Raw genomic sequence first — 24,627 nt, 5'->3', positions numbered from 1 at the left:
TTGTTCTGGTGTGATGGTAAGTGAGCCTGCAAATGTCTCCTGTATGTGAAGAGATTTGTGCTCTTTCAATCACAAAATAACAATCACAAGAGAACACCTTTCTTCAAAGATTATTTCTATTTGGAAATGAGCTAACCAAATGCGAATGGCTGAATACAAAGGGATAACGTGGGATCTGGTGTTATGCTGTATGCTTCTTAAAATATGCTTCACTAAATGAGACGAATGTTGCAGCACTGGGAGAGTCATAAAGCATCTTTTAAAAACCTAAAATGCTTTAGAAAATGTAATTCATTAGCTGAATTTTGACATCAGTTTTTAAAAGGCTGATTGACTGGAGTTGCAGAGGGTTCCTAAGTACATCCTGTGGAGAAGGGTTCCTGGGAGAAGTCAGCAAGAGAGGCTTTTTAAACCTTTACCTTCTCAGAAAAGGAGTCTGTGGCTTTTTAAAGTTTACTTAAGCATCTGAATAATTTCATCTCACATGCTCTTTTTTTTTCCTTTTTTTCTTTCCCATCAGATTTCCTTTATATCCAAAAGGAGGGGAGAAGCTTCAGTTTGAATATGGAGTATATCTTCTCAACAAAAATATAGCACAGGTTAGTACACTGAGATTTTACTATCTGCTTGGTGTCAGTATGCCATGAGTGTACATCTACTGTCTTGTGATGCTATTCTCTATGGCGAACATCTGAATTAGTGGGGGTTTTCTTCAAGTCATTGTTTTCACTTAACTTACAGCTTTGTGCTTGAGATTTTCTTGCATTGTGCTTAGAGAAAGGCTTGCCAGCTAGTAATGAATCTTTTTGTTTTCAAATAGTCTATACACACTGTTTTGAAAATTGCAAATGTTTTCTGTTATTTTTATCCTGTCATACTTGAAGATCCATTCATGTCATTCTCATTGCTGTGTCTTTAATTTTGCTGTATTATTACTTTAACTAGTATTCTACCTCTATACTTACGATAAGAAAACACAACAAGCTGGAAAATCTGAAGTCTTGCAAATGTATGACTTTATATTAAAAAGTTCTCTAATCATCCTTACTTCCTTGCTCTTAATGTATTTTAAAAATCATCCTTTACTTTGGCAAATGCGTGAAAGTTTACAAGTTCACAAGCTTGTATTTGAGATGGTACTAATACCTGCTGCTAACACATTTGGTATGGAATTCAGAAAATGTTCAAAAAGCTGGTCTGAAAGGGACCTGAGGAGGCCATTTAGATGATTGCCTAGTCCTAGGGCAGGGTCAGCTGCTCATACGCTATCCCTGGTAGATGTGTGTATAATTTTCCCTGAAGGAGAGCCTGTGATCTAAGTACTACTTAGTTCCAATGCTAGACTGTCTTGGCTGTTAAAGTCTTTTCTGACATCTAATCCAAATCTGTCTTGCTTCTCTTTAATCACGTAATCACTTATTATAATAATATGTTTATTTAAGTCTCTTCCTCTTTGCAAACTTTTATGCATTGAAAGATAACCTTTCATTTTTAAAGTGTTATCTCATGGGTCACGTCTCTTAACTTCTGAGCATTCTTGTTGTCTCCTATTCTCCATCTGAATCCACATCTTTCTTGTAGTGCCCAAAGCTGGATACAGTATGCAACTGTTGCCTTCAAAACATTGAGTAGAATGGGAGAAATGCTCCACAGGTCTTGTAATTTTTTTCCAGTTCATTATGTTCCGATAGGTTTGTACTCTTAACAGTCTAACATGGTGAATTTTGTGATTCAGTGCAACTAGCCATCCCAAGTCTTCTGCACAGCAACAAAATAGTCCATTCTGGATTTGTGCAGGTGACTTGTTTAATTCATGTTTTACATGCTGTACCTTGAATGTATCCTTAAAGATGCACTTTTTTGTTTTTAATCATGTTTCTGATTTGGTGACGTAACTGTAGAAGATGGGGAAAGGTGGGTTGAGAACTCTGTCTTAGCCTTGTGCTATCTGCATCTGAGCCTATTCTCTCTCCAGCTCACCTAATTAAAATATTGACTAGAGCTGGGGTAAAGCCTAGACTCAGGTGGATCCCTGCTTTGCTAGCACTTCCATTTATAGCAGTGAAACATTATTTTAACTACACCCGAAGAGTGAGTACTTGCTCTGTATTCATTCATACTTTATCAATGTCCCATTTCCCTGGTATGCTTGCGAGCATATTACACCATAAAGTGCCCAGAGTTATTTAAATTCCAACAGAAATGACATTTTAGTTTCTAACCTGTTTGTGAGGCTTGAAATTAGATTGGTCTGACAGTTTTATTCTTGAAAAATCTGATCTTTTTTATGCTTAGTTTCTAGGTTTTTTGGTTTATTTTTCCAGTTCTCTCTTCCACCACTCATTCCCCATTCCCTACCCCAAATTGAAGTAAAGCTTCTGAGTCTTTTTGTGTTGTTTGTTTTTTAAGCTTGGATTGCATTTACCATTTTCCAGACTTCTGGTATCTTGCCCATGCTTAGTGTATTTTGGAAGATAACCTCCAATGGCTCTGAAATTACTTAAAGGCTAAAATATCTTAAGATGAAGTTAATCAAGTCCTGCTAATCTTGGAAATTCACTTAACCAAGCTGTTAATGTAACTTAGACTGTGGCTCTTTGTTGCTGGTATTAATAATGGCAGCCAGCTGTTCACACTTGACTTTCATAGGGAAGACCAGTGAGAGAAAGGGATTAAATACTCTTTTCCTTCAAATGCTTTGATAGCTTTCTCTCTCCTTTACTATCAAATCAATGCTTTCCTTAATCTCTACTTAATGTAAATACATTAGTTCATTCTGTAACTTGTGAGTTGTGATGCTGCTTGCTTTGCTTTTCAGCCTTTCATGGTTTTGTTCCTATGCTGGAGTTCGGTGTTCAGTTATGTGATGCAAGCACTCTGTGCTTCTTTCTTGACTGAGATTATGAAGTCTTCATTGAGCCCAAGTTGGTAGTCTTCCCAGTTCTTGTAGTCTGGGTTAGTTGGCACTTGTGCCTGTATGTAGTATCGTTTTTATAGGAACCGTCACCACTTCGCTTGTTTTCCTGTTTTTTTAAGACTTGTCATCTTTGAGTTGTTAGCCACTGTTGGACCTACTGAAATCTCTCATTCTGATTTTGTTCTTGTCCTATTTCTAAAGGACTGTGAACAGTTGAACACATGGTCACTCACCCATGTTGCCTTCCAAGTCCTTGCAGTTGGTTTCTGAAATCACTGGCATGTGTTTAAACTCATAAAAGTAAATGAAGACTTTTAAGTACGTATTTGTATAAAAAAAGTTTCCAAATTTACATGGGGTCACTGGTGCTGGTACAAGCTAGAGAAGTCAGTGGCCGAACTTTGAAGTGGTTTGTACAACACCAGTGGTTCACATGTTAATGCTTGAGATTGTATGCTGTTGAATATAAAAACATAATAAAAGTAAATCGGAATTTTTGGGAGGCTTCTACTACTTATTTAATCAGGAAAGTGTTACTGAAGTCCATATAAACTGGTGTAGTCATCTTTGTTTTGATATCCTTGGTCAAATATTGCAGCTTTTTATAGTTCTACCAAGGGGAAATTCCATTGTGAAAGCAGAACAGGTAGATAACTTGCAGAAATACATCACAAAACTCCTGTACTCAGGGGCTGACTTGATCTAAAAACCTGAAATTGTTTGAATCCTTTATGTGTTCCTTTGGAGGCTGGAACTGTTGAATTTAAGTAGCTCTTAGAAGATCTTAAGACTGCTTTGAGAGAAGCTTTCAGGTGTGTTTAGTTCATGTGAATGTGTGAAAATAATTAAGTTTGGATGGAGAATGAGCAGCTGCCTCTTTTTTTACCTCTAGACCATCACAACCTGGGAGGGAATCCTTTTAAGGCCCAAAGGTGTTGGCCTTAATTCAGAGAACCAGTCCTGCAAACTATTCTGTCATGAATAAGTGCAGATCAGTTGCTTAATTCCCTCTGGGTTGCTGTGGGAAGATTGGAGGTGCCTAGGAGGAACAGTGCTGACTCTACTGGAGTGTTAAGAGAAGAACTTGGGTCTCCATCACCTTACTTGAATCATTCATGCAAGTCTTGATCACTGTGGGTGAGAAACAAAGAACCCAGAAAAACTTGTATGAACTTAGAAGAAATACTTGAAAGGATTTGTATAAGCTTCCTTGGTTTCACAGATTTTTATATTTTTGTTCCTTTCACAATTACCTGGAGTTCTGGCGACAAGGAGAAACATGAGTGGGGAAGAAGTGAGACTGGGTTGATATTAAGTAAAATTGCTGAAATAAAAACTCTTCTAGAGATAAAGTGGTACTGTTTTGTAAAACAGCAGGATAATAACAATGAAAACCACATCTTGCACTCAGGAGAATTCAGCTGGAATTAGAAGCAGCTCAGTGCTAGCTTGGTAGAGCATTTATTTGGAGAAACTTGCTTTGCTGTTACATTCCGAAGTCAAAACAATGTGTGTTAATTCCGAGAGTTCATAATAACTTCCATCTGTATGTGAGCACAAATTGTTTCAATCCCCGTATTTTCTATTTGTAAAATTGAATTGAATCCCTCACGAAGTTTGCAGAGTAGCTTTTTAAGTTGGATTATATTAGGTAAAACCATAAATTTCCAGTTAAAATTTCAGTTCTTTGACTCTAACAAACATACAAGCGTGTTATTTTTTTCAAAGGGAAATTAGTGACTTATGTCTAATAATATCAACAACAACAACAAAAAAAATCACTGTCATTCCAGAGCATTTTCAAAGGTGAAGCACAATACAGTTACTAAAAATGGGAGGGAATTGCTTGGCTCTCAAAAGCATTAGGCACTGGGAGATCATTCAGTAGGTAGCTGGTGTCTCAAACTCTGCAGCTGCCAAGTTATGGATGTGTGTGGAGTATCTGAGGAAGAGGAGGCTTTAGCAGGAGAATGAAATGAACTCCTGCATTCATTTTCACAGCAGAGGAGTTGAGATTACACCGTGAAAACCGCCTGCTATAGTGGATGAATATTAGGAACTCCTTGAAGCATTGTGAGTTGGGTGTTTTTTGTGGGTGATAAGCTAACACAGCATGGGCAAGCTAGCATCTCTCAGAGTTCTCATTGCTCTGAACATGTAATGCATGTGGCACACAGCTCAGCTAAGGCATAGGCATGGACCTTGCTAAGCTGAGCTCTCACAAGTCCTTGAGTAGTGGTCTTGGCTCTCCAGGTTTTTTCCTCTCAGTTCTTTAAATTTTTTTTTAACCTTGGAGTTTGTGGGGGTGAGAGTACAGTGGCTTTAAGTTTCAAATCTCAGGCCTGTAGAAAGAAAGAAGCTTTACTGCTGTTTTGCTGTCTCTTTCCTTCATTCCCAGAGCCTTGATTGCTTGGGCCTGACTTCAGTGTAGGCTCTTCATTACATATGAAGAGATGATCTTGTTTTAGTGACTGTCCTTGAGGTGAGTCCTTGGTGAGCATGTACAGTGTCACTACTAGAGAATACCTGGCCTGAAGTTGTATACAAGATGATATTACATGGTTTCTTTCCTGTATTGGTCATTATTTCTAACCCATAGCCATTGAAGAGAGCATGAGCATCTTGTTCATGAAACTTCTAATTCCTTTAGGTACTCACAAGGTAGTCTCTTGCACGATACTTGACAGGCACTATTCCTCGTCCAATTGCAAGATTGCTTGGAGAGGAAATAATTGTGTTACAGCTATAGAGCTAGTTTCTTCTGGTCCCGGTTAGAAGGGGAGTTACTACAGCTATTTTCTTGCATGGAGCAATCAGCTTATTTGCAGCTCTGAGTATCAAGTGATGATTTGGTATTTCAGTCAGCCACCGAAGGGGGTGGAAGTTAATTTGTCTCTTGATCTTCTGGGTTTCTTATTCTGAGTCTCAGCCCAGCTTTGCCATGGAACCATAGGCCAGAACTATGATCAGTGCGAGACCCCTTTTAGTCTTGTTGCTGCTGTGACCTTGGTCACTACCTCCCTCTGGCTTTAGGGGAGGTCACCTCAGAAGTGATTTTCTGTCCTTGTCTAAATTATTGGCACTTGAAAGGAGACTTGCAAAACCAGGTATCAAATAGTTTGGACTGTTCTACAACTCCTTGATTTCCTAGAGCCAAGCTAAGGAGTGAATATGTCTAGTCTTACCCCAGTTCATCGCTGGTGTTTGTCAGGGAGGCTCTGCAGTTGGTGGCAGTTGGCGCATACCTTCCAGGCATCACTCCCAGGTTTTGTGAAATCTTTTGGATTTGTTATGCTGCATGAGTTAAGGTTTGTTTTGGTTTTTTTCTGTTCGGGCTGAATGCGTGCTTACGATCGGCTCACAAGGAAAGGTTTCTCTTCTGATCCAGCCCTGATTTGTTTTGTCAGACAACTATTGAGTGATGTTAGACTGATACTCCTATTCACATTGGCATGATTTGCTCAGCCCTGGCCAAAGAATAGTTCTGCTTTCATCTGACAGTCATTAGCAACAGATGAACTTTGCTATTTGACATGAAAAAAATCACTCAATCTTTTGTCAGCTCCCCCAAGGATGTTTGTTTTCACATCAATGCAATACAGATCCAAGCAAGTTAACTTGTGTCTAGCCTTCCTTTCAAGTGTCCAGAGTTGCTGTGTCCACATGGTGGCAGACAACATTTATGTGCTTTATGTAACCTGCTAGAGATGTTGATCAGCCAATGCTGCTCTCATGGGAACGGTGCTTTTTGGTTCAGTTGCTTGTCTAATGCATGAGGTAAGTAACATTTACAGAAGCATAGAAGAAAAGCAAAATACTTCTTGACATATTCTAGTTGCAGTCAAACTGATATCTTTCTAATAGCTGCATGGAATAAAAGTTAAATGCTTATGTACTAGTGCCATATGTAAGAAACTAAACTGAAATTCAGCTCTTAAACATGAAATGAGGCAAGATGTTCAGTTTCTGGCTCCATTAGACGATCAAACATGTGAGAAAATCAACTTTATAATAGCAACTATTAAACTTTTCCATGGGAAGTTGAGCAGCAGAAATGTTAGGACTAGAAATTTGTTTTGGCAATAAACACTACCAAGCAGAAGTGTCTTTAAGAGTTCTGTGGGTATCAGTGTAGATGCAGTGGTTATGACCCTTCGAGTGTAGGATACTGTGACTTGCACACTACGTCTTTTATGAGGCCCCTAAACTAAGATCATAAAATGTACAGTTCAGAAAGAATGCACTGTCTGAATTTGTGGCCAATTTAACTGCATAGGGAAAAGTGTTCTTGAAAGAGCACAGGTTGAAGCCAGAGTCGAGTCCTCATCTTGTAAAGTGCCAAGCATTCATTTTAATGTTAAGAGGAAGGGACTGCACCTGAAAAACCACAAAGTACCTTCTCCAGCTGCATAGAGCCAAAGCCTTTTAGGAGAAGTTTCATTCCTGAAGGTCTCCTAGGGTAGCAATGGGCTGATACCTAGCCAGATCATTTCGAATTGGGGAATTTACATATGTTTTTTGCAAACTTGTTGGAAGGCTTTCTTTTTTTTCCTTTCCTATCACCCATGCCAAGATAAAATAGGTTGAAATGAGACTGGATTAGCTGTAACAACAGTCACTCTTTCATTCAGATGAAAGCCTGCCTATCCTCGCCTGTAGGCAATCTGTACTGATCCGCAAAGGCCAATGTTAACTTGCTCTGTGGAGGAGCAGTTCTTGGCTCTCCAACCTGTGCTGATCACCGCACCTGCAGCTTGAGCCCAGGCAGTGCTGGAGGCTGTGCTGCTTGCTCTGGTTGCAGAGAGTACGGAGCAGATGAGGTGGGGTGAACGTCATTGGGTGGAATAGGAGAGGTGGCATCACCAGGTTTTGCCTAGAGTCACTTCTCCCAAATAATTTTGGGGATCACCCCCCTGCAAGCATGCTCTGGGTGTTAGATCACTTGTGTACTATGTAGCTGTCATCATCTCTGTGCGTTAACTCTTCAGCCTGCTAAGTTTTTTTAAAAAAATGAGTATGTGTTTAAAATAGAACTGAAATTTAGTAATCGAAAAGAAAATGGATTCCTGATATAGTTAAGCTGACATAAACACATGTGATTTGCCAACTTAAACTGCTTTGTAGTATATGTAAGCACTACATTTTGAAATTGAAAGAGATAGGCAAGTGGGAAGTCTGTTATCAAGGCATGGCACAATGTGTTAGTGTAGGAAAAAGATGTAGTGTATAATTTTTCCTAATGAGTAGGGTGTGTGCTCTGGAGACAAAGCTTGACTTTCAGATATAAAGTGTTAACACCTGTGGAATTCATGGACCTCATTTGCGAGCCTGTCTCTTCCTTCAGGAGCGTTCTCACTTTCTGCCATGTTGCCATCTCTTAATGGCGAAAAAAAATCATGCTAAAATGCATATCGTTTCCTGAAATCTTGCTTGCTTTAATACATAAAAATTACTCTTATCTGTCATTAGCAAGCAAGTGACAAGCTGTGACTTTTTTTTTTTTTTTTTTTGCTGAGCTGCTGTTATTTTCACTTTGCCATCCACCCACATCCTTTGTTCTTCTGTTGTATAGTTTAGTATGTATGTTTTGTACTCTGTGAGGCAGGATTTGTCTCATACTTCTATGCATAGGATTTGGCACATCAGGGCACAAATCCTGTTTTGAAAGCTTTGGGTATGACAGCTGCTTAATCACCCATAAATGCCTTTCAGGCTTATTATATACTATGGTTGAAGTTTAGAGCAAGTTATTCTCTGACAAAAGGAATAAAAGTGTCTGATATGTATTGGCTCATTTACGTTTTGATCAGTCCAGAACACTTGGAAATCCAGAGCTTTAAAGTATTTTGTTTTTCAAGAGACTGGAAATACTAAAGGGGCTATTGTATCTTTCTTTCTTTGTATCTATCTTGTTTGTAATTCATGTGAATATTTCTCAAGTTAACTTTGTGTAAATAGAAAAAACAAGCTCTGGTTCAATTTAGCAAATAAAAGTTGCTTGTTGTTTTCAGGAAGGCTGTTGCTTAACAGACCTTGGTTTAATGTTCCCTGACCTCAGCTTTTAAGTTTGAAATATCGTCTATCATATGAGAAAAGATTTCCAGTATCGGTGTCTCTTAGTGCCATTTGGTGTTCACTTGAATGATGGTGTTACCCTGATAGGAAGCAAGCCTTACACAGTTTAAACTATTAATTCTATACTCTTCAAATGAGAGGTTTTCCCTTTTGATTTAAAAGTCAATCTCCTTTGCCTACTAAAAGTAGCATAATGGATACCTGGGAAGCAGTTCAGCTTAGGTGAAACATGGCTCTGGGAGCTGAGAATCCCCAAATTCTTCCTACATTTAGGTTCTGTGGCATGGCCTGAATCACTTGCTCTTTGAGTAATGTTTTCTCAAAGCAAGGGCCTTTTTACTTGAAGGAGCAGGTTTCACAAACTCGGATGAATGCTTGAGAAAAACTGCCAAAAGCTCAATTTTACCTATTTTAAAACAAGGGCTTTCCCAACATAGCGTGAAAGAACAAATAGCCGAAAGACTTGGAGTTTGCAATACCTAGTGGAGCACATTGTTCATGCACACTGAAATAATTCTGCAGGTTCCTTTCCTGCAATGTCTTGAGGTACAAGGTAAAGCTGGACTGATGCCAAATGGGAGAATTGCCTGGTTTTGGAGTGGATTTATAAAAATATGAAGGTAATGAACAAATGTAGGAGGAGTGAGTAGCACCATATGCAAATTTCCCGAAACTTATTTGGAAACTTCTACTATATTGCTGTGAACTGTCATCAAGTGATAAAACCTCATCACTAGCAGAGAGGAGTTCACAGGCATATGCAGATGGGTGTGGATGCTCATCCACCCCCTGAGCTGATGGAATAGCCCCGGTGCAGCCATGAAGCCTTTCAGCCTGGCTCTGTGCTATATTCACTCTGATTTCCAGCCAGGACAAGGTGGACGAGTTCTCTGTACCTACCTGTGCACTCCTGACACTTGCCCTTTTGGTGTATATAGGTAAAAAGCAAGCATCAGACGTTCTCATGCAACACAAAATTACGCTTGGGGAGCTAAATGCATAAAGAAAATGTGTTTAAGATAGATGTACAAAATGTTACTTGTCTTTCTCCTTCTGGCTTTTGCACATCTGACCTTTTGTTCTGTGCCTGATGTAATGATTTTTAATACAAAAGCTCAGGATGAATGAGGTCATAGGAAGTAAGTGTGCCCATGTCTTATAATCCAATAAACATCACTTTGAGATACCGAGCTGTTTTAAGAAGTTCTGACCTGAACCTGGAAAAGTTATGCTGTATAGTTTCATCTCATCAAGCTATAATGCAGCAAGACTACAGCTGAAGAGTAAACATGGTTTTAGTTATTTGAGTGCTTCACTGGGGAAGGAGGGAAACTGTTCTGAGGCCAGTAACTGCTCTATCTTCTAAATTGCTTTTTTTTTAATGTTCTTTTTGTAAAATGGTCATGGTATATGAGAGGCACCTTTATGGGCAAGGGGGCCCATATATGTTATTTTTATAACGAGCCCACAAACCACCAAATTTTACAGGAATAGTTTACTTATGTAAGTGGCTGTTTCCCCCAGCCTGTCTTTGACGATGGTTTCCCATATCCTTACTGGGATACCAGACTCGAACCATGAAGGCTAATGTTTGAGATCTCTCTGGAGGGATATTGTGTTTACTCTCAGGAAGGGTTTCACGAATATGAGCAAGAGAGTCCTGGAGGAAACGCGGCTTTTGGCTCATCTAAATGTTTAGTTCTACAGTGTGTTCTGCATGTACTCAAACACGTACTCCTATTTCCTTATTTTCTTGTGGTCTATCTCCAATAAACACTATTGCTGTGAAACCAAAATCCAGTATTAAATATTGCCTATTATCACATTTCAGTTTTAAAAATTAGAAGAAAACTACTTCATAAATGTTTGGCAGAATATTACAAGTTGCTGAGCATTAGCGTCCAGGCTGCTGCTGTATTTGAATAATGATCAGACTTTGTATTTTGGTGGATGCGAGGGGAAGAAGCAGCTTAATATAATTCTAAGGCAAATCAAAGAAGGTAGAAGGCAATTAGATCTGTTATCAGATGAGAATATAGTTTCTCTGGTCACTGCCAAATCACTCCTGTACTTAGATTTCATGCATTAATTTCCCCTGCCTTTCAGATGGAAGTGAATTAAAATTCTCCAGGCTGAGAGGAGAGAGGCTGTTCCTGGGGTAGCAAGAACCAGTGGGTGGGAAAAAGTTACCATATCAATTTGATGCAGTTTGTGAGAACTGAATCAGTTAGAGCTCCATGCAGACCTAATGTGTGCAGACACTTAGCCATGACGGAGAGATTGACGTTTCCTAACTGTAGCATCGACTGTCTTGGACCAGTGACTTTGCAGCATCTCAACTGCTAGTTATCACTTACAGATCAAAGTAAAAGAAGAGGAAAGTATCTTACTGATAGCAGCCTCTACCTTGTAAACGTGGGGGAAATCAGGCTAGTTTAGACTAAGCACGTTTTAAAAATAACAGTGTGATTGTAAGTAGGCTTTGAAGGGACAGCAGAAAATGAAATTATCTCCTGTTACTGCTTTGATTGCTGTTTGTATGCCTTATTTGTTATTGCTAAATCAAAATTGTGATGGGAGTCCTTTAAGGTGGTTTTAATGAAGGCTTTTTTTAAGCACTCTGGGTCAGCTTGAGGAACTTTAAAGCATGTGCCCAATGGATTAATGAAGGACATGGGTCTTCAAGGATGTTGATGTAACTTGTTTTTCATGTTAGTTTAGTACTCTTAGAAGAATTGCAAAGTAAACATCTGCTTTTCAGGGTGGACCTCTGAACAGCATGGAAATCCACTTGGGGGAGAGAGGCAGGCGTTGGCATATCGACATACGAGTCAGCATTTCCATAAAAATAGCTGTGTATTTGAGCACTTCCTCTTGTTTGGATGAGGGCTGTCACTACTGTGGCAGTCCTCTGCTCCTTCCGAAAGCAAGATTGAGGACTTGAAGACTTGTTATAATCACAGTGCTTGCTACGTTGCTTTTTTCCCTCTCCTACTTCCCCAAGAAGCTTTAAAAAAAAACCAAAAAAACCCCACCCCTGGTTAGACTTACTTCCAAACTGTGGTAGATGTATACTGACAGTCTTTTAAATATGAAAAATGAAAATGAATTTTAGATGTTTAGTTTTGAGATATGCGGTCTAAAGAGCTAATTGATACCACGATGTATTTCACTGATGTTGCAGATTAAGGGTTTTTCAGTAAACCCACATAGCTGTTCAGAGCTAGAACAACTAGCTAGATTTAATAAAACAAAGGCAAGCAACATGTTAAGAGTGCAAATAATCTAAAATTTTATAATTTCCCCCAAAAGGTATAAACACACACAACTGTTTATATAGCAGCAGGCATTATTTCACTGATCCCCCAAGGTTGTTTATATAGCAACAGGCATTGTAACAACACTTTCTGTTTTCATTATTGCAGTGCTTAGTCATCTGAATCCCAGCCAGTGCTCCTTCATACTCTGAAAAGTCATCCAGAATCTTGTAAAACAATTAACTATGTCATTTTATTAAAACTTGCATTTTATATTTCTGTCCCAGCATTTGACATTCTCTAAAAACCTTATGTAAATGCTTGGCTTCTAACCAATACTGCGGACTTGGTTGAAAGAACACTTTTGCTTCTATTTTTGTTTGTGGGTTTTCACATTTGTGGAGCAGATGTCCTTTTAAATGCTTGATGCTATCAAGCACAACTCCTTATTGAACTGAAATAATTCAAAATTGCTCTTGACTGCTTTAGCAGTACATGAGCTTGCATAGTGTAGTAGCGGGTTGAGTCCACCTCTTGTAGCACTGTCTGTATCTGTACAACACCAAGGACCAGTTGCCTGCAGTAGAGACTAAGGGAAGAGCAAATATGCTGCACATTTCGATGTAGACTCAAGTATTATGCATAACATGTACTGAAGGGGCTGGTATTTTGAACTTTATTAACATAGTCTGAGCTGGAAGACAGCTTCCACATGTCTTAAAACAAGATGGCTGGGGAAACAATATGGTAAATGATGAACAGATGAGTTCATTCTGCACTCCCAAAAAAGGATATTCCAGTCCAGGTACTCTGTGGTTTCTGGCTGGAAGTAAAGGTAAATGCTCGTATACCATTAGTCATTAAATACTGTTACAGGAATTAGTATAGGAAATGGTCTATTCTTCTTTGCACGTAAATGCAGGATATTGTTATTTTTCTTAAGAGGCAGTCCCTTAGTGGCAAAAGCCCCAATTTTGATCATGGGTGCAATCTGATATTACCTGGAAATAGAAAGATAGCTAAATGGTTTCTTTTTAAGCCAGCTTATTTTAAAAAACTTTAATAGTTCTAGTACTTCTTATCTCTTACTTTATAAGAGAGTAACTGAACCTTCGTAGATTTGTATTTTAATACATTAACAAATGAGATAGCTATACTCGTCATGATTTGGTGAATGAATGTTTTATCATGGAATTGTTACCTTTAGGAAGGTGGTAACCTTTTATGTTGTCTGACATGGTTTTAATTAAGTATGCTTGTCTGGTTGACAAAATAAATTACCTGGAAGATGCTTGGATAGCAGGAGTGGTTTAGAGATCCTCAGGGTGGAGCTGATTCACTGCTGAGGACTGACAGCTTCCTTCCAGTAGAAGTCCAAACCGTTGCACACAAGGAAATGCAGGTAGAAACTGGAGCAGCTGAATTTTTTTTTTTTCATCCCTCTTACTCAAGAGTCTAAACCAATTATGCCTGCCTTGTTACAAATTAACTTTGTTTGTCATGCCTCAGCTACAGCTAATGCTGTGGTTGTGTTAGCTGGAACCATTTTCTTAGTCTTTGATGGAAATTAAGTGTTTACACAGTTTATTAGAAAGCTAATACAAGTTTTAAGAATAAATCTACCTTTCACTCCGAGAACCATTGTTTTAAATGCAGCTTATTTCAACATTTATGGTTTTCTGTGATGTTGGAATAAATAGCAAGTATAATATAAACTACCCACGGTATGATAGGCTGGTCTTCTATAGAGGTAGAGCTGGCCTTAATATAAATTTAATATCCTCTTTCTTCAGATTCTTCTGTACAGGTACTTCCTGAAATTGTCTTAGGACAAACAAAAACCTCGGATTTTACAAAAGCAGTCTAGGCAGTTACCTACTGATAGTTACAAATACTGTCTATCCTCTTTTCAAGGTCTTTTCATAATGCTGAAATTCTTTTAAGTTTATTACCCTGGATTTGCAGTGTCAGAGGTTTGGAATACAAGTTTTCTGAGAAAGGAATCAAATTTAATGAATCTGGAGTTGTTTTCTAAAATCTTGTGGAAACATGAATATGTGCTTTTTTTAAAGTTACATTTGACTAGCTGCTTCTTTACATCTCTAATTAAATAACTTGGAATTATGTCAGTTAACATAGACTCCAAAGTAACAAAGGACAGTAAAATGTTGAAACTTTCTGTCTCTGAGATGAGTAAAAGGAATTAATCTGTGTAAGTTAAGGAAATTACAAAGTGAGATTTTTTTTTTCCTTAAATGTCAGTACCCTTAAGTTCTTCTGTCTTGAACTGTTCATAAAATATGATGCATCTCATCTGCTACATCTTGTTTCTGTGGAGTAAGTGTTGCTAGTAACTGGTATGAGAGCAGATTCTGACTCCTGTCTGAAGCATCTGAGGTCTTTCGCTTATTTGTTTTCCAGTTCGTGTTTACTACGTGGTTTTGTTCAATCAAGTAACATTTCACACAGCACTTGGGAAAACAAAGCTGTGTATAGGAGCTAAATATTAGTAAGGAAATGGCAATTAATATTTTATTACTTGAACATCATTAATGATTTACTCACAGTCCCATGGAGAATACACGGTCATAAATGTGTACACAAATCTTGGACACTTGTTCACTCAAATTAAAACAGGCGCGTTTTCTTTGGATGGCCGGGTCTGTAATATCCTGAAGAAACAATCTAATCTTTAAATAAAATGCTGCTTTTGCAAATTATACTTGGTTCCTTTGGAAACTTAGTGTGGGGTGGGTGGAAATGGGTGATGTTTAATAGCAACAATTGAAATGTGAACTCAGTTTCTTAAAAGAATCAAGACAGCACATGGCTACCTCTTTCTGCTTTTGTTGTCCTACCCTTTTAAATCTCATGAGCAAAGCAGCTGTCCTCTCCCTACATTTTTCTCTTTTTAAAATTGATTTTTGATGTTCAAAGGTACTTGTATGAATCTGCTGTAAGAGGTCACAGATGATGGTTATTATCGTCGTTCAGTGTCTTACTATTTATTGGATGAGGTGGAGTAACTATACCTATATGGGTGGTGGTGTCTGTTAAAAAATATTAAACTTAAGGAAAGGTGTATGAGAAATGCTTTATGGTTTGGCGAAAAAAACCCAGTCCTTACTAATGATGCAGCGTCATCAGTGGGTAAGAGTAGGAGGAAGAGGAGTTCTGCTCTTTTACTTAAAAGAGAAATCTTTTCCCCTGCCTTCCTGCTCCCCTCAATATTCCTGTTTGCTGTGTGCTATCCATGTAGTGGGTTCTATGACTTGGTAGAGGTAGAGAGATTTCTTTTTTGGACGTATATGAGACTACTGCAGACCGCTGCGAAGTAGGAGTTAACCTTGTGGCATTAATTGGGAGGTAATTTTGGAACCAGGCTAAAACTGGGAAGTAACTCATGGCTCTGATGCTTCAACTGATTTTTAATTATTTTTTTTTTTCTGTCACTAGAAGGCAAATGAGTTTTTCAGCAGCTTCTGGGTTTACTTGTAGGTTTGTTTTGTAAATACGTCATCATCTGCTTGTATTGATACAGACACATAAGAGAATATTGCTTTGTTTTTAAGCTATTACAAAGCCAAAATAGAATGCAGTTTATAAATTTAAATCATATGTTTTTTTCCAGAGGTTTCACAAAACTGACATCCTAACTTTATTTACTGTTCATCTCTACTATTTGCAATATGAAAATGGGGTTTAGCAGAAACAGTGGTTTTGCTCATGTTTTGGTACAAGAGGCTTGCATGCATTCCTCTGATCCTGGCTGTTGGAAATAAAGAAATCCCTTAATCCAATTCTTTTCATGCTCTGAAACCTTAGAATTTAAGGATGACTGTAAAAAGGGGTATTCTATGAACATTTGAGTATAGTAGGAGGAACAAATGTAATGGGTTTTTACTTTGGTTTTTTTCTTTTTTATTTCTTTTGCCCCAGGCTAGTCCTTTGGTTAACCAAATCCACAGTAATCCCATCAGGAGAATGTGGTGATCGTTTAGTAATTTATATTGTATGGTTGTCTTAATCCAGGTTCTGTCACTGTAGCAGAAAATATGAATCCAAGCCCACCATATGACTTGGAAGTGTCCATATGGAAATAATAAACTGTGTAATAAATGGCCTCCTGTTGTACAATGCAGTACTGAGGATTATTTTCTTCCAAAGCAATTTTTCTTACTAAAATTCAGCATAGAAATCATTCCCAATTTCAAGAGTCTTTTTCTGTGAAAAACTGATTGGCCCATTGTTTGGGAGAAGTCAGAAAACTTTCTAACTTGGAGGATGCTTGCCTACACCTTACTTTCATGAATTATGGAAACAGGTGTGGAATTCTAAAAAACAAATTTAACTTTGAGTGGGATTGTTCCATGTTTCAGCAAGTAGCTCTATCAGTATTGAATTTGTGCAGTTACTGTTTGTGTATATTGGAGGTCAGCTGTGACTTCTAGAGGGTGTTAACATCTGCTGAGAACTGCGTATTAAGTTGATACTGCTTCATTCTGATAGTTTTAAAGATACTGGAATTTAGGGATTTTTTTTTTTCATGTTTTAACCACACAAGGGATAAATTTCCCTGCAAAGTTTCCCTGAAGTTTTGAGATTCAAATGTGAAAGAAAGAAAGACTTTTTCCCTTCCATGTGCTGTTTTCTTCAGAGGTATTTTTAGTTTGGGGACTTCTTAATTAAGTAGTTCATAATTACCAGCAGTGACAGTTAAGTCATGTGTACTTCATTTGATAGTCTGAGGGTAAAAGCAAGTTGCAGTTTGCATGGAGTCAGCATATTGAATCTTTTCATTTACGGTTGCACCCACATAGGAGTTAATACTTGGGTTAAAGTCAGTCAGTGTTTGAAGCCTTTCTCTTAGCTACATGGTGTTTTATTTGAATGCTGGGTTTAATTATAAGAGTAATAGCAGCAGTTTAAATGTTGATGTAAACTGTATAAGGAACACAGATTTAGATCAGTTGTGTGACAGTATGTATTTTTACTAGTTGATATTACTCTAATAATTCCACTACTGATTCCAGCATACATTGATATACTCAGGATGACAGACGGCGCTTGCATACAAATAAATGTTTTGAATCAGTGAATATAGAACATTGTGTTGAAATTTGGTCTTTTCACTTAATGGCTGTAGTTTTATTAAGCTGTGAGGCCGCTCTCCTGTTACAGATAGGAAATGGAAAAAGTGTAATGAGATTTAACAGTCAGATTGACTGATTATTTTGTCCCTGTTCTTGGGTGGGTTTTGCTAATATGAGGTTACGAGTATTAAATGGAACATTTCCTTAAGGGGAATAGATCTCTTGGAACTGCTTGATTATTCTATACTTTCTTTGAAAACCTAGTAAATTAACTGACCATAATGTTATATTCCTTGGAATCTGGGATTGGAAAGCGGTCCTAATTTAGTTTTTTCTGTTCTTGTAGCTTAGATATCAACATGGGCTGAGTACTCCAGATCTAAGGCAAACTCTTCCTAACCTGAAAAACTTCATGGAGCTTGGACTAATGGTTAGATGGTAAGTATTTTTTTATAATTAAGAAGAAAGAGGTGGATACTGCAAAAAAATTTGGATGTAAGGATTTTTTTACAAACGAGCAACTCCTCTTCACGAGAGGTAAGCATGCTTGGCGAAGACTGTGACTTTCCCAGAATACACGCCATGTAAATGTCTACAGTATTCTACTATTTTCTTGTGCTCTTATAATATCTTCTGTATGATGGGCCCACAACATTTCTCAGAGGTGTATGGAATGGGGGGAAGACAGTTTGAAAAACTATGTTATTCTCTAGAGGGAGGTGAATTAATCATTCTCTTCAGACTGTATTTAAGGATTGATGGCAGATGCACCTTCTGTATTATGATAGTCCAGGAGAGTAGAAAGGCGTAACAACCTTAGCAGAAGAGCTCTTAGTCTGGTCAGTACCTGGCTTCCCATTGCTTTAAATGTATAATTCAGGTGAGCTGCATGAGAATCTGAATTATAATCGACACCATTTGTGTTGAATATAATTGCTTCTAATGAAAACAGCTGTTGCCTCTTGAGTGTTGTTGCTAAATGGGAAGCTATGTTAACAAGTAACTGAAGGTGATAGTAACCTTCCAGGGAAATCGTGAGTGCTTCTGCTCAGATTCACTCTGGAGGATCCAGACTTGCTTTCCACTGTCTGTGCAGAAAATCAAAGCAGACTGTTTTCTAAAGCTAGCGTGGGCTTATCTTGCAGCAGTTGTTTGAGCATGAGGCTTGACTAATTCTCCTTAAACCCACTGAGATAAACTTTAGTAAATGTGGAAGGCACAATTCACTAGCAAGTGTATTTCTGCAGGTGTTGCAGATGCTTTGTATTCTCTTTTTTTTTTTTTTTTAAGTTTATGGTCTTTGAATTGTGTGCGCTCATGCAGCCTCTTACCTTAAGCGTTTATTTTGTCCTACATTCTCATCTTCATTCTTTGGGTGCCTGCATCCCACCCAAACATAGCACTGTGCTGTTCTAGGATGCCTAGGTTAATTATTCACTGCTCCAAAGTTGCAGAGGTCTTATGTGGTCCCTGTGTCATACCTGGCCCCATGCAGATGTCCTGGATGCTCCAAAGTGTTGAAAATATCATCCAGTCTGAGGTAACCCCATCAGGTTTTGCCTCCAGGTGCTCTGGTGATGGATATGGGTTCCCTCACTGCTTCGGTTGGTCTGAGAAATAATTTCTTCTGGCCCATATTATGCTAAATTGAGGTGAAAGAATGTTTCCAGTGTTCCTAACGGAAACTAGTTATTCTTAGTAAGATGACAAACTACAAAGCACCAATAGCCAAACCTTAATATTTTTGGGCTAGTATATGGCTTTTAGGGGAGACTGAAAACCAGGATTGAACTAATTTTTAAATCTGATGTGAAATGACACTAAACATTGTGGCACTGGCCCTTCTTTTACAGTGGAGTTAAAGCTTTCTAGTGCTATTCATATTATATCTGAATTCCTTACATGTTAAACCAGCAGAACTAGCAAAGCCTTTATGGGTTTGAGTTGAAAAACAGCAGGCAAACTGCTCATATACAGCCTTCTCTCATGTACCCATTTCTGCAGCTTTTAAAGGATTTTACTATTCCAACAGCGTTCTTACTGCTGTGTTTTAGTAGGGTCCTAGAATGTTGCTAAGCTCTAAAGTCTTTTCTTTTTTTATTTTTTCCTGCAGTATGCAGAACATAGGAAGAACACCACATCGGTTCTAAAGACAGTATGCGATCACACATCCTTTTATGGAAAAACAAAACCAAGTTTTTTGTTATTGCTCCATTTAAAAATTATAAGAGCAGGCTTCAAGCAGGGTTAGTGCCTCAAAGTAGCACAACTCAATATATCAGACCTTTGGGACAAAAATTCTACTTCAGTGGGTAACGGTGATGAAAAACCTATGGGACGTCATCATGCCACAGGTCTTACCAGCCCTTATTTCTGTGTCACTCTTTGCCTTTGTTATCTTTCATTCCTTGCACATAAATGCTGATCCATGGGAACTCTAAGCTAGTGTCTAAATCACTTATTTTGGGAGGAGAGTCTTGGCAAAGGAAAACAAATACAGGAGTAGAAAAAGAACCATCTTTGAGCAACACTGTAAAAAGTGTTGCCTGATGAAAATTCAGCTCAGCCAACAGAACAGTGGAAGTAAACAGGCCCTGAGAAAAGGAAGCTCGGTCCCATGTGCAGTTTTATTCTGTCAGTAATTTCAGGCACAGCCGAAAAGATTCTCCCTGCTTTTCTTCTTATCCCCTAGCAAGATGCATAAAGAAAAGCTTTTTTCATCAGGAAAGTATTACTATGAGTATTTGTGTGGTATCCATCACTGTGATGTAAAAATCCTAAGATGACATGTGGTCCCCTAAGCAAATCTGAAAATGAAGGGCTGAAATGCCTAAACTGTGACTTCTGTAGCGCTTGTGTGTACTCATCAGTAGAGTGGGAGGAGTATAGGTCGTGGATGTCTCCTTCAGTCTTGAAGAAGCAGAGGTGGGATGACTCTGGGACATAATAAATGGGAATCATTTTCAAAGCATAGGTATTTGTTCTTCCCTTCTGGTGTGTGCTGGCTTTGAAGAACTGATAATGGAAGCTTTGGTTACCCCTTAGAGGTTTAGCCATCATACAGCCAGGGTTTTTTTTCCTATAGGTGATACACAGTCATTAGCAAGACAAAACACATTTTTTTGCTGGATAATATTTCAAAACATATAGAAATATTAAGCATAGTTCTCTGGGAGTATCACATTCCCTCCTTCCCCCCCCATGAATGTCTATGCCCCATTTCCTTCTCACCTCCAAAATTTGTATGAATAGTTGTTCATTTTTAACTTTTTTTTAAGGCTAATGATTCTAAACAATGCTTCTTAGTACTTCCTAATAATATAAATGGAAATGAGGCTTTACAGGGAGTCTAGCTCAAGGGGAAAACTGGCTAGACTTTTATAATCGGGCATTGCAGTTGAGCACATATATAGCAGAGTACAGATGCCCACTGTCTTGTGGATAATATCTGATTACACATATTTAAACAAGCATAAAAACCACCAGCTGTTAAAATGAAGATTTGAAGGAATTTTTTGTTTTCAGGATACTGTAGGTGAGTCATATGACCCTCTGCCACAAACCGTAGTCAGTAAAGTATTTCCAGGTTATCCTTCATTTGCAGGTTGAGAGCAGGAACATATGAGGCAGTGACGGGTTTTTCTTATCTACAGATTCACTCGCATTGCCTGGTTTGCTGGGTTTTGTTGTTGCTGGTCTTCAGTTTCCTTTCTTAGCACTGTATCTGGGTTTTGCTGAATTTAAGTTCTGTCAAATCATAATCACACTGGTAAAAAAAAAAATTACTTACACGGTACTTAGTTTCTCTTTGAACTGGACTGGTTTCAACTCCTAGCCCATGCATTGTCCTCATTTTTGCTTTTGACTAGAGATATCTGTATTTCTCTGCAGTCTGGAATGGAATTGAATCCACTAGATACATAGGGTAACTGAAATATGTAGTTATTTCAGGCTTAACCTTTTCCTCTGATAATCATTAGTTTAGATTTGAGTACAAAATAGTTTCTTTACCCCTTCAGATTAAAAAACAAACAAACAAATGAACCCTACAGCTTTTGTAGAAGAGCCCACCTATTTCATACTTTTATCAGAGCAAATTTTTCTTTAAAGTCTCTGCTTCAGGCTTTCATGAACTCCATTGTTGTGCCTGGAGCTCTGGGGCAGCCCTCAGCCCTGTTGAAGGTCTTGTGGAGTCCAGTGCTTTTGTATCAAGGTTTAATTGCCTTGCTGCTGGATCCCTCTGCCTGGTGAGATTTGTGTTGTTTTGGTTTCTCAGGCATGACACTTAAATGATTAATACATGTTTTCACATCCCAACACGCGTGATTTATTGCAGCAAGCTTGCAGGTCTACAAGCTCTGCTTCCCTCTTCATATCTCTCCTGGCACCTATATTCTGCTATGTTTACTTTTCTTCCCCCTTACCCCTACTATAAAATATTATTTGTACTGTATGGAGATGAAATCAAGACAGATCTGTTGGTTCCCGCATACACTGTTATGGAGGCTACAGAACTGCAAAAAACTTACTTTTTCTGATATCAAATCTGGATGTTGACTCTTAAGGTGAAAGATGATGAACCAAAGTTGTTGCTGATTTAGACTGTCTCAGTTGTGGTCCCCCAAAACTTTTCTGTTTCCTTTTTGGAATAATTCTCTCTGTTCCCAGTTTTTTTAGTCCTGGAGTCTTACTGGCTTCCAGAAAAGCAGCTCGTTTTTAAGATTAGCTTTTGCTGATGGCCCTATGCAGTTTTTCTCTTAAATTCTTTTTCTTTTGAGAATGCAGTTGATTCCAGCGTTTGAGACCAAATCTCTACTTACGGGTAGCCTGTACATTTTGAACATTGCTTTATTCCTTTTTGCGCTTTCAGCTTTACCTTTCACACGTCAGGCTCTTTAGATCGTGGTTGCATTAAACCAAGAGACTTTCATTTTCTCTCCCCTTCTTCAGCTTAATTTTATTTACTCTGTGTACCTTTTGAGGGATAGTATTTGTGATTATTAATGGCAAGTAAAGAGCACACTGCAAACTTGAGCAGTCCAGTGAGAAGGAGATTTTTTCTTAGTGAATAGATTAGACAATAGGCTTATCTAATGCTGGCAAATAGGAGGTACTTCTAAAGAAGGTCTTGTCTGTAGTCAGGGAGATGTCCTTTTGAGTCTGCATTTAAAAGCTTTACTCGAAATACTTGCGTGCCAAGGCTTAAATTTGTGTTTCGAAGGTACGTCTTGATTCATATACTGCTAGATTCAAGAGGAGCCTAAAACTTAAATGTTTGAGTTAAGAAAACTCTGGTAGCTTAATTTATGAAGTTTTTTTTTTAAAGCGTGTGTCAGAATTTCTTAGCTGCCAAAAGACGCAATTTCACCTTAACTTCATATTGGCAGCCTCCCTTTGCAGCCCTGTCACTATTGTGCGTTATTTAACCAGTAATCTCTAAGAAGGTGAGAAACTATTATTGCTTTTTAGCACAGTTGACATGATATTGGCTCGGAGCTGCGCTTGGAGCTTCAAACATTTCAGATGGCTATAAACCAACTTAAACACCTTCATTTAGCGTTCTTACTGCCATGAGGTCATAGTTTGCAACAAAAAAGATCAAATGGTGTTTAAGTTTTTTTAAAGTATTCTCATACCAAAGAGCTGTAGCTGTGGATTTTGGATTTTGGCCAGACAATCAAGATTTAGTATTTTGACCAGCTGTGATCCAGTAATGTTCCTCAGAGGAAACATTTTTGGGGGAGGAAAAGATACATATTTGAGCCTGTGAATTGTATTCTGTCTCTCATACTGCTTTACAGTTTCTCTGAGCCCCTTGCAGACAGATTAAATAATCACAACTGAATCTGACTGAAGAAACTTTTTCTTTTTATCAAAACTGCAAACAGATTACAACCAGAATCTGTTCACTAAGAAAATAACTTTAGAAATGTTTGTCTCCTACTTCAATCACTTTATCTTGCCTGTTTACAGCATAGAGTCTGTGTCTTGTGCCTTAGGTCTGTAAGAATGCCCAAATCGACTAATTATTAACTAGTGAAAAGTAATATTGGGGAGAAAACAGCTACATTGTAATTTTGCTGCCAGTAAAACTCACAGCTGAAGTTAGACTATTATGAATTGGCTTTTGAGATTTGGATGCAATTGAAACATTGAGATTGGTGATGATGTAACTCTTATCTATAATGTCCAATAAATCGAGGTTTCTTCTCTTTTCTTTTTTTTAAGTTTTAGAAATCCTGCTTCCTGATAGGAACTACACGTACTCATGTACGTAACCAGTTCTAGTCTGATCCAACTTGATGACTAAAAGTCGTTAAGGCCTGATGACAGTTCATCAAATCAGTTTTTATACTCCACTAGTTGCAGGCTGTTCTTTTTGGACAGGTGTCCACATCTGTTTGCTGTCTCAGAAGATTGACCAAGTAATTGTGGCTGGAAGCTGAACCAGCTCAACCCTACTAATTCAGGTCAAGGTTGTACCTTAAAGTGCTATGTTCCTGCAAGCCAAACTCTTTTCACTGGTGACGATACCTTACAGTCTTTTACAGTTTCTGGGCAATTGGATGACAGTTTTCTAATGGGACTTGCTTTTTTTACACATTTTATTAATTCCATCAGCTGTGAAGCTGATAAAGCATCTCTTTCTCTGGACTTTGCCTTGATACAGTGGTCTGAATTCTGGTAACAGTACAGCATTTTTCCTCAAGGAAGTTGCAAATGGAATAGTGACCCTTCATCAGCTGCTTGTTTTTGTGAAGATTAATAGCAACCTAGTATTTCTGAGCTCTGTGCCGTTCTGTAAACATTACTGTTGAACCAAACCCTCAATTTGACTTCTCATTCTCACCTGGAGGGAGGTGATGGAACAGGAAAAGACCCTTTGCCTTAACTGCTTAACGCACTGTACTTAGAGCCATTTTGGTTTTAGTTGCCTGCAAGACTATGACCACTGTTCTACTTAAAAGTATACAGAGAGCTATTCATCTTCTCATGTTTGCCTCCTAGGCACTAGTTTAAACTAGTTGCCTGGGTTGCCCCTGTGGTCAAGAATAGGCATCTAGAGAGGGTGACTTTCCCACTCATCATAAATGGCTCTCTATTAATAGAGTATTACCCACCCTTCTCTCCAGTACTCATTTTCTTTCTCCAGTGACTGTGGAAGGAGCTTAGGCAATGAACTCTTAGATAGCTGATCCTCAAAGTCCTTCATGCATATTCACTTTTATCTAAATGCCTTAGACAATAGAATGGCTTAACTGCTTATCAAATATTGACTTCATTC

General features: G+C 38.3%; 1 protein-coding gene across 3 annotated transcripts in view; it reads left to right on the top strand.

The window, feature by feature from the left end:
* UVRAG (UV radiation resistance associated) overlaps positions 1 to 24,627 on the top strand; it is a 108,461-nt gene that overhangs the window by 63,762 nt on the left and 20,072 nt on the right. For all 3 annotated transcript variants that reach the window (XR_774938.1, XM_010576621.1, XM_010576622.1), the window contains exons 13-14: positions 521 to 599; positions 17,689 to 17,780. Coding sequence is in view for 2 of the 3 variants with exons in the window: in XM_010576621.1 (XP_010574923.1) it covers positions 521 to 599; positions 17,689 to 17,780 (171 nt within the window). In the remaining variant the exon portion in view is untranslated. The remainder of the gene's footprint in view (positions 1 to 520; positions 600 to 17,688; positions 17,781 to 24,627) is intronic.

Source organism: Haliaeetus leucocephalus, unplaced genomic scaffold (assembly GCF_000737465.1).
Source record: "Haliaeetus leucocephalus isolate CR32 unplaced genomic scaffold, Haliaeetus_leucocephalus-4.0 Scaffold536, whole genome shotgun sequence".
In the NCBI taxonomy this organism is placed as follows: Eukaryota; Metazoa; Chordata; class Aves; order Accipitriformes; family Accipitridae; genus Haliaeetus; species Haliaeetus leucocephalus.
The sequence above is the reverse complement of the archived record's forward strand: the minus strand, read 5'-3'. Positions and strand labels throughout refer to the sequence as shown.